The sequence below is a fragment of the Ziziphus jujuba genome, chromosome 10 (genome assembly GCF_031755915.1).
Source record: "Ziziphus jujuba cultivar Dongzao chromosome 10, ASM3175591v1".
NCBI classification, from domain to species: domain Eukaryota; kingdom Viridiplantae; phylum Streptophyta; class Magnoliopsida; order Rosales; family Rhamnaceae; genus Ziziphus; species Ziziphus jujuba.
This window is the reverse complement of record NC_083388.1, coordinates 19,150,617-19,163,120: the sequence shown is the minus strand read 5'-3', so window position 1 is coordinate 19,163,120 and position 12,504 is coordinate 19,150,617. Positions and strand designations below refer to the sequence as shown.

Sequence of the window (12,504 nt, the reverse complement as noted above, 5' to 3'; positions counted from 1 at the left end):
TGTGAGATATTCTTTTTACATGAAGTTGGGTAATATGGTTGAGATTTGTTATTGAAAAGGTCTGCATCAACAAAAAGTTGCAACCACAGAAAATCATGGTTGGTTGGTGGATGTGAAAATAGTCGCTAGATTGGCAATGGCCAAGTAAGAATTGGGTTAAATGGTCCTATTCCAATGGGTCGTTTATGGCTCACGGGATGAGCATTACAACTGTACCAGACAAAGATGAGTTATCTCCATACCTATTCATGTGAAGATCAGTGCCTTTCGTGGTCCCAGACCTTCCAAGTTTCCCAAATCCACCAGTAAATAATGCATACCCTTTGGGCCTGAGAATATTTTTATGTAAATAATATGGTATTACATACCGCTCATTGTCGATTATTTGTAGGATTTTTATGTTTTATTTTAATATTATATATAATTATAATAGTCAATTTTATTATTATTATTTTTTTGTTGCTGAAAATTATAATAGTCAATTATTCATAGGATTTTCATGTTTTATTTTAATATTATAAATAATTATATGTTGTTCAATATTTATCTTGGTCGAATTTGATACAATAAAGGATTTATGAAGAAAAATTAAGAAATAACTATCTATAATCGGATTAGATCGTAGAAGTCTTTGCAGTCATACCAAGTCTTCTATGTACATTTAAGCTAGCCAATTGACTTCAATACCGATGCAACATTTCTCAAATGGTATGATAAATTGTTGAGGTAATATGAAGAATCAGAGATAGTTTTATGACTTATCACGGTCTTTTCCAACAGTGTAGCAATAAAGTCACTTTTTTTTTTTTTTTAATTTAAATTCCCTCTTATAAATATACGAATGTTTCATCCTTTTTATTGTTTTTCTTATTTTGTTGCGGAGTTTTTCATGTTTTTGTGCATATTTAATTTTTGTTTATGGCATGTTTTAATACTTTTCGTCACAAATTAAAAAAAAAAAGATTTTCCCGTTAAAAAAATAAAACAACATGCTTTATGGAATTTTCTACCCATATATATATATATTTTTTTTTTCTTTTCCTTCATTTTATTTTAGTTTTACAAACCAAAGGTTTCAATTTGACAAAATAAAAAAGCAAAACATTTAATTAAAGGGAAGAAAGGGGCGCACTCCCAACATCAACTCTTTCATAAATAAGAGAAAATGAGGTTATTCTGAAATGTTGTCTTTTTTATTTAATTTTTTGAAATTTGAAAAAGACTATAATAAGGTCTTAAAATAAATAAAAATAAAAATAATATAAGGATAATAGAGTGATAAGGAAGATCAATAACTTAAGAGTATATTATACTGCACATTTAAATTTTTTTTTATTACAATAAGATATTTTTGTTTATATATTTTTATAATTTTATGAAAATATCTTATTATAATTAAATTTTTTTTTAAAAATATACAGTATAGAATATGCATAATTTAATAAATACTCGGTAACAATAAAGCGCGTCGGCGGCACCTGTCCGGTCCAAATAAAGACGTGGAGTGGACCAGCCAATGTATTATCTTATTCATTATTGTTATTATTAGATTAATTATTATCTTATTTATTATTACTATTATTTATTTTTAAATATTAAAATATAAAATAAAATTAATAACGAAGAGAATTAATTTGTTCTGGTCCACGAATGGACTTAGAAACGAACCCATTCCATAAATGAACAATCAGAATCTTAGAATAATTAAATTAATAAAATAATATTATTCATTTTTTTTATTTGTTTATTTTTTTTTTAAAAAAAAAAATTTTCAACACAATGGATGGGTAAAAGAATATAGCAAGAAAGATTCCTTCTCTCTGTCTTCAAATCCAATCCTCAAATTCGTCGTCTTTCTTTCTCTCTTTCCCTGCCTTTTTCATTTTCCTCCTTCACCATTATTACCCTTTTCATTTCAATCATTTTTTACCATTCATTTTTTTTCTTGTTGGGGTACTGTATTGGTATTTAAGAGCTTTTCTTTGTTGATGGCGTTTTTGTTTGTGGTCTTCCATTTGACTAGTTGCTTCCCAACTCTTTGATTTCTTGGGCTACAAGAAGAACAAGGAGGAGGGAGAGGAAAAACGATTCCTTTTCTGCTGCTTTTACAGCTTTCGGTTACTGGGTCTGTCTTTTTATCTTGCATTTCTTTTGCAGCTACATTTTTGCTTCCATGGAAATTGGAATCTTTTTCATTTCGTCTGTATTTTTTTTTTTTGGGTTGAATTTGAGGCAATTTTGTGTTTTCTTTGCAGTTTGGTTGAATCCCAAGAAGCAGTATGGAGGGATTTCTTTTTCCCAATAGTGCTATATCCATCAGTGACTATGTCAGTTCCAACAAGGAATTCCACTGCTTTGCTTCCATCTTGTGTGGCATCGTTCTCTGCCGTATTGTAAGTTGGGTTCTTTCGTAAATTCACTTCTGCATCATAATACTGCTTGCTGATTACGGTTTGGTCAGATTTTATTCAATGTATTTCTGTTAAAACCCAGAATAGGAATTTGTGGCCTGATTTTTGCCAATTCTACAGTATCCCTTACTTTGTGCGTGCAAGTGGGTTGTCTTTTTTAAGACTGCTCAAGCTTTCAACTTCCTGTTCTCTGTCTAATAGCTAGCTGACAAGACTCTTTTATTGCGCTGTTTCATCACTCTTTCTCTCAATGTGTTACACCTCCATTCCTCTATCTTGGATACAGTTATTATTCTATTACTTATTTCATGCAAGTGGGTTTTCATTCCTCAAGACTATTCAAGATTTTAATATCCAGTTCTCTATATTAAAGTTAGTGAATAAGAATCTTTCGTTGTGCCACTTCATCACTCCCCCTTAGGATGTGTGACACCTCCTTTCCTTTGTCAGGACTCAGCAAGTATTTTCAAGCTTAACCTTAGCAGCATCCTGTTTTTTAATGTTATTTACTTTCTAAAATACTCATTTTGATTGAATAGGAATATATTTCTTGTATGTATAATGATGACCTACCAAGATATTTCTGGAATATAGGACCATACTGCATACAGAATGGTTGAATAAAAGAACAAATGGATGCAATAAACTTGTTAGTGTGATTGTTTTAGTATAGGATCTAATTATGAAATAACTGGTCTATTTTTGTTGCTTCAATTTCCATCACAATGTAGGCACAATTAATAAGAAGATCATTTCTTTATTGTTAGTCGGTTCCAATTGATGAATCTTTTCTCTGTGAAGGTATATAAGTTAACCGGCCAAGTTAGCGCTTCTTGCTTTGAGAGATATGGCAAATTAAGTACAGCAGAAAAAGTTGAATGGAACAATCGGTGAAAATCTTTTCCTTCTACCATATACATTTGTACCTATTATTTTTCTTCTGTTGAAATTCAAGTTCTTCCTGGGCATAATTGTTGTTGGCTTCCTCTGAACAGGGGATTCTCAACAGTTCATGCTATTTTTGTAGCATTTGCATCTCTCTACCTCCTGCAATCAGATTTGTTTAAGGAGGATTTTCAGCATGAGCTAATTGTTGATAGAAAATCTACTTTATCTGATACGGTATTGGGGGTAAGTGGATATTCCTTGTACTTTTCAGCCTAATTAACTTAAATTTTGTTCCTGAGAACCTGAACTACAGATTATTTTCTCATATCTCTATGCTGCAACAGTTGAGCTATGCTTTTGATTATATGTAGTATACTAGTATCAAAGACATATTACATCATCTGAAAAAGTTAAAGCTCTATTAGAGTAATGCTTCTAAGTGATTACATGTAGTGTCCGAGACATGTTACTTTCTTTGATAGAATTGCCAGGTTTCTTTCTTTTGCCTCTGGCTTTGTAAGACGTTTCCTGCTTGCAATTTTAAGCCCTGATTTGCTTTGATTTGTTTGCTTTAATTAAATTAAACTTATGCTTGTTCTGACTAACGTAGCAACACTCGCACATTCCTTTCTTGGTACACGTTTATTTGAATAAATTCTACCTCTACACCTTGAAGTAAGTAAAAATAGGTCAGATCATTATATGGGTTCATCTTGACATGGTTCCAATTGCGGGTTGGGCATCTGGACATGAACATGTTCAGTTTGTTTATTGTTGGGTTGATTGGCCCAAATTCAATCTAAATCTATTAGCCTGAAGTTGAACAAGTAATCTTAATGTTTGGTTTAAGTCAAATTTGCAGATTATGTCAAAAGTTAGCATCCTTCATTTATTATCTGCTTGGCATAATCCACGTTTATATTTAACTGTTGCATAGCAACCATCATGCAATATAAGGCAACATGATGGTCATCTTTTTATTTGTATTATTTAGAGTTTACTTATATTTTCTGGGACTACGTCCATATCTATTGCAATTTACTTAACATTTTTGTTGGACATTAGATAATGAAGAAAACTTTGCAATATTTTATTTCCTGTTGTCTTTCTATTACTGTTCTCTAGGTTGCTTAATTTATTTTCCTTTTATATGCTTACTGCAGGTCTCTATTGGCTATTTTCTGTCAGACTTGGGGATGATTTTTTGGAATTTTCCAGCTCTAGGTGGTTTTGAGTATGTAAGTGCATAATATGGAAGCAAAGATGCTTTCTTGGTGTTAGTAAGTTATATTAATTGCAAATTAATAATCTTTCAATGGGACTTTTTTTTTTTTTTTTTTTTTTCATATTTTCAAAGAATTTATAATTTAGTGTATCCACTGAATTTATATTGTGATTACCTGATCAAGTGATCAGGACTCCGATATTCTTACCCAATTTTTTATTTTATTTTTTTTGTTAGGTAATACACCATGCACTGTCCATGTTTTCAATCATTCTGTCCCTTGCAAGTGGTAAAGCGCAGATTTACATACTTATGGTTCTCTTCACTGAGAGCACCACTCCTTTTGTAAATCTTAGATGGTAAGGTTGGCATCTAGACATTCAAGCATCTGTGTTCATCATGGTCAAGATTGGCTTACTTTGTGAATATGTTTAGGTACTTGGATACTGCTGGTCTGAAGGGCTCAACTCTTTATGTCTGCAATGGTATTGCATTGTTCATTGGGTGGCTGGTATTGTCTAACAAACTCAACTCTTAGTTCATTCCAGACATCTGGTCATGTTTCAATATTTTGTATTTGCTGTGTTGCGTGATATTGGGTGAAGAGTGATTGAATTAGATTGCCCATCAACTGTGATAGTGTTGTCACTGAATAAGATTCACGTAAAAGCACATAACATGCCAAGTTATTTATAATGAAAATAATCCAAAAGAATTTTGATTCATGGACAGTAAAATGGAGATCGACTGAGGCATCAATTTTTTGTAAGAATATTATGGAGACCAAGAAATGGAGATTGTTGATGGTTAATTTTGGTTGAAAGGTTTTCTATATGCGGTGGATCTCTTTTGCATGACTTGGGTTGGGGTTGGTTTTCCATCAGGCTTATTGATATGGAATGATGAAGTTCTCCCATTTATGTGTCTCAAAATACAATCTGATAACTTAATCAAGGATGGATGGTTTTTCTTTTTACCTTTAGAATCTGTCTAACATCCATACATATGGGCATGTATATGCATATAGATGCTCTTTGTTGCTAGGACTCAGCAGTCTAAGCAAAGACCTAGGGTTTGAAGAAGATGGTGAAAACCACACAGACATCCCTTAGAAATACACTCTATACAGAATTTCTATTGTCATGTGTGTGTTCCACTTAGATACAATAAAAGTAATGGAACATTAAATCTTTTTAAAACAAGTGACTCAAAGTATAGGGAGATTTCTAAGTCAGCTTTTGACCTCATACTATTTTGTGTTTCTAGTAGATTTTACTAAGTGTAATGCAAAATTTATTTATTTACTTAATTTTGTTGATTTATTCAACGGTTGTGACATTGGATTTTCAATACCTTCAGGTTGCAAGGGTTCTTTTGTTCATTTTCTTTTTCATCCATATGCTCATACATTTTGATCAGGTGAGTTCTATTTTGGAAGTACTTCTGATTTTAACCATGTTTGAATTGTTGTCGATTAAGCAAAACCTTTCTGAACTAAATCCATTTTGTCCTCCATGCTGGCTCATAATTTGAGTCATTTATGGTGAACCTGTAGTTCTATCTTGTAATTATTGCAGATTTGAACAAATTATGAGTGAAAACATTTTTTATGTCTCTTCATGCAAATTCCATGTCGATATTAAGCCTTTCCTATTTTGCGGTTCTTGTCCTGTAACAAACTGAAATAAACAAAATTATGAACTGGCTTTACAGTTCTCTCTGTGTGTGGATACATACATATAGCGAGCTTGTATTCCCTCATCCTTCTTGTTTTGATGCATGATTCTGTATAATGTTTATTTACCAAATATTCCTCGACTCTCAGGTGAAGACAATATTTCCTTTGGGCTTCTACAGTTTGCTGGTGGTGCCTCCAGTGTTAGGAACCATGAATCTGTTCTGGTTTTGGAAGATCGCGAAAGGTTTGATCAAAACCCTTTCTAAGGCAAAACATAGTCACATCCACAGTCAGTGATGCTACCATTCAAAAGATGATATTGATGGATATGTGAATGGGATGCAATCACCCAATGTACATTTAGTTACACGCTTTTTTTCTCCACAAATTCTTTTGTTTTTGTTGGGAGGAGACCTTGACATTGTTTGTGATTTTAATATTGAAAAAAAAAAAAGAAAAAAAAAAAAAAAAAAAGGAATACAAGTGAATGGTTAAGAAGATATATTCAGACTTCTCTACAGAAGCCCTTATCCTTTCACGGTATCTCATGATAACTCAACATCATTCATCCCTTATATTTTTCTTTCGAGAGCACGGGAACTTGGAATTACAATGACATCAACTAGAATCATATTGAAAATCTTTTGGGGTGCCTTGAATGGGAATTGAAAGCAGGGTAGGTCGGCATTTAATAAATAAAAATGATAATAGCAGAGTGGTTGGTTAGGGTAGAAGCACAATGATAAGGAGATGAGAAATTGGGTAGTTTTTGAACAAAGTTGTATTTTATGGGGTGCATGGTACACAAGTAATATATATGGTACACTTATTGTACTATAATTTATAACTGCAATGGTAGGATTCATTTGGGGTTTGTTTAAAAGGTTAATTTGATATGTCTTTAGCCTGTCAACTGACTGTCTGTGCATATACATATACATATATATATATAGATATATATGTTTTTATATATATAGATATATATTAAATGGGGACACATGTGAGATTGATGGTTTTATGTAACTATCATTGTGAATATAACTTCATTTTAAATTGTGATGAAGAATACATTGTTTGTTAATTATGAACATAAACAATCACAGACAACACAAACAAATAACATTTTTATACTTCCAAGTCTCTCTGAGAGAGAGAGAGGGAGGGGAGACACGTGTGATAATTTTTTTTTTGATTGATAGTTTTATGTAACAAACATTTTAAATGATGATGAAGAGCACATTGTCTGTTTTTTTTTTTTTGGGGTGAATGGAACACATTGTTTAAAGGTTAAACAATCATAATAGACAAGACACGATGGCGAATAACATTTTTATACTCCTTAAACTTCGAAATAATTATGAATGGAAGAAAAGAAGTTTGTGTTTTAGAGAGTGTTAGTTGGAGATTGTTAGTTGAGGAGGAGGTAGTGGAGTTATTTTGACCCAACTCTTCTCAGTTCGAAAAAGCCTATGATAAACACAACGTGGGGACACACCATGTTTGACATATAATACGCGTTAGTAGGCATCACATTCAGAAACATCCTTATCATCTTCTTGCCCAAAAGTTGGTAAATGCATTCCCAGTATAAACAAGTCAATGTTTTCTGAAAACCCGTGTTTGATTCTTGTATCCACATATCGTTCTTCGATCCATGTCCGACACCTGTCTGCTGGGTCGGTAGGTCGGTCAAGTAGTACCAGCTCCTTCACTCCCGACAGCCTTTAAAAATAATATATATTTACATACGTAAATGTTACTGCGACGAAGTACCATATGGCTTATATATGTAAATACAGCGCTGTAGAATTTCTTCTATTAGGATTTATGTAAGGAAAATTTTGTAAAACAAAATAAGAAATGTTTGATTGTCAATTTAAAAAAAAAAAAAATACTTTTAATATTTTATTCATTGCTCTTTTAAGCATTGTAGTATTAAGTTTAAATTAGAGTTTATTGAGAGAAATTTAAAATTTTGATTTTTTTAATCAATAAATATGTATTAATTTGTGGCAAAATATCTATTTTTTTCAAAAAAAAAAAAAAAAAAACTAATTACAGAACTCATTACAGTCTCAATAAATACTATGTACATTTTAATACTTGTGAAGGGATGTATATTTTAATATCTGCATGGCTATCTACCATAATATAATGTTCGAAGTCGTAGCAGTATATAAATATATACAATTTTTTTTTTTTTTTGGGTGTGTGAATACTCTCAAAAATAATATTTTGAAAAAAGAAAGAGAAGAGAAAGAATATGTATGAATATGACACATGTACTTTGCCCTTTGAGAAAATACATGGAAGGAACGGAGATGGCGGTCCGGTATTTGGATGGTTATCCTTGGAATTGGGGTGGTCAAATAAAAAAATTGGTTTTCTCTGGACGGTTTTTATTTGGCCTTAAAAATTTTCTCGCCCGCCTTCAACTCCACTCTCTTCTCTTCGTCATTCTCTTCCTTCTTAAATAAATAAATACTTCTTCTACTGCTTACCCATTATTAAGCTTTTGCCTTGTTTTTGTCTTTGTTTATTTTATTTATTTATAAAGTGATTCAAACCTTTTTCCTTCTCTGTTCTCCACTTCCAGTTTGTTCCTTTCCTTTTTACAGGTACTTGTCCTTATTTTGTGAATCTATGAAATTGGAAATCTGATTTGGAAAATAGGAAAGTTTAGATCTTTACAGCAACAAAGTTCAAGTTTTAAAAGCAAACGAAACTATATATATATATATATATATATAAAATCATGGAAACCGTTTTAGAATTCAAACCCACTGGGTTTTTTTTCTTCGCAAAGAAGAGCAAGCTCTGATTTTTGGGTGTTTTTGCTCAAATTCATATTAAAGATCAAATTTTTTGGTTGTCCCAATTGAAGAAAAAGGGAAAATAGAAAAGGGAAATGTGGAGGAGATGGTGGTGTTTTGGTGTTCAGCTATTGAAGCAATCGGCGGTTGGCCATGGCTTCCATACCAGGAATCAAATCCCTTTTCCTTCTTCTTCTTCTGCTACCTGTTCTTGCCGATTATTGGATTGCATACCAATGGGTATTGAAAGACGTGGATTGGCAGGAAGACTTGGACTCTGTTTTCCTGCATTGTGGTTCGTTGGATCCACAAGGACTTTCTCCTCCGATACGTCCTCATCCGCTGATACCACCAAATCCAAATGTAATGATGAAGATGATAATGGCAATGGCAAAGTTGTTGGTGAGGGAGAAGCAATATCTTTTGCGGAGGCAAAGAGGCTAATGAGGCTTGTTAACGTGGATGCGCTCAAGAGCAAGCTTGGTGCTGAAGGGAAAGAAGCTATCAACTACTGTGAGCTTCTTCAAGCCTGCGAGAGCGTCGGTCTTGCTAGATCGCCGGCAGAGGCTGCCGCTTTTGCTCGTGTCCTTGATGAAGCCGGTGTCGTCCTTCTCTTCCGTGACAAGGTCTATCTTCACCCTGATAAGGTAAAAATCTTCTCTACCCTTTTCTTCTTGTTGTTGTTGTTTTTGAATTCTCAATGGCTTTTTTCTTGGTTTTACACATATTTTAGACACCGTCTACGAACCATTTGCATCTCTTTTCCTTGCTTTCCGTAAGTGAGAGGCAAATGGGGGCAACAGGACACTTGCTTTTATAGCAAGTCTCATACCCGTGTGTGCTGTCCAAAATTCCAATTTTTCTCTTACACTGGCTTGCTTATTTTCTTTCTTTTTGTTCTCATTTTTATTTTATTTTATTTTATGATGGTGGGACTTGAAATGTACAGTTGAGGAATCCATGCTTTGTCTTTGGTTAGGGGGGTCTACAAAGAAAGTAATTGATTTGGATAAAGAAAGCATTTAGAATAATATCTGCTGGAAAAGTTTTCTAGGGTATGCATTCTTCCCAGGTGGAGTATTGAGGACTAGTTTAATGAAACTTCATTGTCAAACTCTACCTTAAATTGGTATGCAATTTCATATACTATGGAAATTATTTATGTATTTACTTAAATTTAATTTAATTTTTTTCCAACTTTGATGTACAATCTTTGTTTCGTTCTACTAGTTTGTTATTGTGATATTCGTTTCCTATTTCTTTTGGGTGGGTTTTTTTGTTTTTATTTTTCCCCATCATTCGACTTTCAATTGGTTCTTTTGGCAACATTTTCTGATCCACCCTTTAACGAGATGGATCATAATATAGCTCATGGTCTTTGTTCTCTGCATCAATTCAAGTTAACTCCTGGATTCAGTCTCATCACATTCCCAGTGTGGCTCACTTTTCTTGTTGACACATTTCGGCCAAAGAGAATATAATCCATCAACTAAAAGTGCAACAACTGCTGGTGCTAGCGAACTTCTACTTACATACTTAACCTCAATTGCATACTTTAAATACATTTTGCTTCTTGTCAACTCAGATCACCTTAAACAAAAAGATAGAACAACATTTTATGCTACCAAGACTGGATATCAATCTGTTAAATACTGGACATCAGGCAGATGATGGTGTATATGAATCCAACACGCACTGGCCTTCGTAATATTTCCTTTCTAATTTAAAACACTATTTCAATGCAGGTAATGGCAGTATTGTGTATTGACAGATGACACAAGTGACTTTATCTGTGTTTTTGTACCTTCTCATTTAAGCCAATATCTCTCTGATTGTTTTTTACCTCTTGTAACAAATCCTGAAGTGATTTCCGATCAATTAAGAAAATGCCCTTTGCCTAAATTTAGTTTATGATGCATTTAAGCCAGCTGCATTTGCATGGAATCCAAAAGATGCACCAGCAGGAAAGAGAGACTAAAGGCGTTTTTTCATTTGATAGAGTGGAGATAGATAAAGGTAAACATAAAATAACATAGGAAAAACAAGTGAGGAAGTATTTGATTCTAGATGTAGGGGTCTAGCGTTGGATAGGTTTGAAAGACTAAGAGGAATTTATCTGAGCTTTTAAGTAGTTTTGAAGAAGGATGTATAGAGCCAGATGATTTATTTTGAGATAACAGCTTACTTGGGTTGGTTTCCTGCCATGCATTGTATGCGGTCATGTTATACTTGCACATACTCGCACTCACAATTTTGCATCTACAAGAACATGCATTTGTGTCAAAATATGACTGCCTAATAGAGGTTTTCTTCATTTTCGGTTTGTGTGTATCATTTTTTTTTCCTTCAACATCAATAATTCTATGTCCAAAGCTACATATATGTTTCAATTTTGTACCTAGTTGACTTATACTTGTATTTTGAGCATTTTGAAATCAACTATTCTCGAGTCTAATAAAACCGAAAAGTTGGACAGAGTGTTGAACTTTGTTAAGGAGTCCTTGTTTAAAGTCCTTATAACTATTGATTTGGTTTACCAAGGGGCATCTTATCCTTGTAACATTCAGGTGGTGGATATGGTTAGAAATGCAGTACCTCTTGCTTTGGTTTCCGATGATGACCCCATAAGGCACGAGCTAAAGGTGCTGCAGAAGTTGAAGGAAGATATAGATGTGCAAGCACATAAGCAAGTTAGACGTGTTCTCTGGTCTGGACTGGGGCTCGCGATGTTGCAGGTTGGTCTCTTCTTCCGCTTGACATTCTGGGAGTTCTCATGGGATGTGATGGAACCCATTGCCTTTTTCACCACAACAAGCGGTTTAGTCATAGGCTATGCCTACTTTCTATTAACTTCAAGAGATCCCACTTACCAAGACTTGATGAAGAGGCTTTTCCTCTCTAGGCAGAGGAAGCTTTTGAAGAAGCACAATTTTGATGTTCAAAGATTCAAGGAAATACAGAGAACGTGTAGAACACCTCTCGACGCCAATGCTTCAATCAAGAATAGGGTAGGCGTGGAGCTGGAGCTAGATGATTGTTTAAGCAAGGATTAACATGTTTGGGGTTTTTACTATTTGTGAAGAAAAAGAAAAAAAAGTAATACATGTTGGTAACAATTAGGTCCCTCCTGTTTTTAAGTAGGTAGGGGGCAAGAATTTTACTTTTTAACTTTTGGATTGTTCAGCAAACTTTGCTTGTTCTTTTGACAGTTAGTATTCTTGCTGCTTCTCGGTTTACAAGAGAGAAGTGGGAAAAAGACATTCTCAACTACAAGAGCTGCATTCTTATGTTTCTATGGCGGAATGCTGGCATACATAAAATCTAACTCAGTTGCTACAATTTAATTTTGCTTCTTCATACGATTATTACCTTGTTTCTATGTTTGGGCTACAGTCAAAATATTTTTTAGTTGATTTCAAAATAAATAATAAAAATAAAAAAGAAAAATTTCGAGTCAAAAACGGCAAAACTGCTGAAATTATTGGTTGG

The 12,504-nt window shown here is 33.4% G+C and overlaps 2 protein-coding genes across 2 annotated transcripts; both read left to right on the top strand.

The window, feature by feature from the left end:
- The first annotated feature begins 1,779 nt into the window (after window positions 1-1,779).
- Window positions 1,780-6,714, top strand: LOC107411676 (uncharacterized). Its single transcript, XM_016019306.4, has 9 exons — window positions 1,780-2,125; window positions 2,256-2,393; window positions 3,213-3,301; window positions 3,407-3,542; window positions 4,463-4,537; window positions 4,762-4,883; window positions 4,960-5,035; window positions 5,884-5,943; window positions 6,350-6,714. The coding sequence occupies exons 2-9, from the start codon at window positions 2,280-2,282 to the stop codon at window positions 6,497-6,499; spliced, it is 822 nt and encodes a 273-aa protein (XP_015874792.3). The 5' UTR covers window positions 1,780-2,125; window positions 2,256-2,279; the 3' UTR covers window positions 6,500-6,714.
- Window positions 6,715-8,475: 1,761 nt separating this feature from the next.
- On the top strand, window positions 8,476-12,374 carry LOC107411702 (calcium uniporter protein 6, mitochondrial). Its single transcript, XM_016019340.4, has 2 exons — window positions 8,476-9,662; window positions 11,583-12,374. Exons 1-2 carry the CDS (start codon window positions 9,111-9,113, stop codon window positions 12,066-12,068), a joined length of 1,038 nt encoding a protein of 345 aa, XP_015874826.3. The 5' UTR covers window positions 8,476-9,110; the 3' UTR covers window positions 12,069-12,374.
- Window positions 12,375-12,504: the final 130 nt, after the last annotated feature.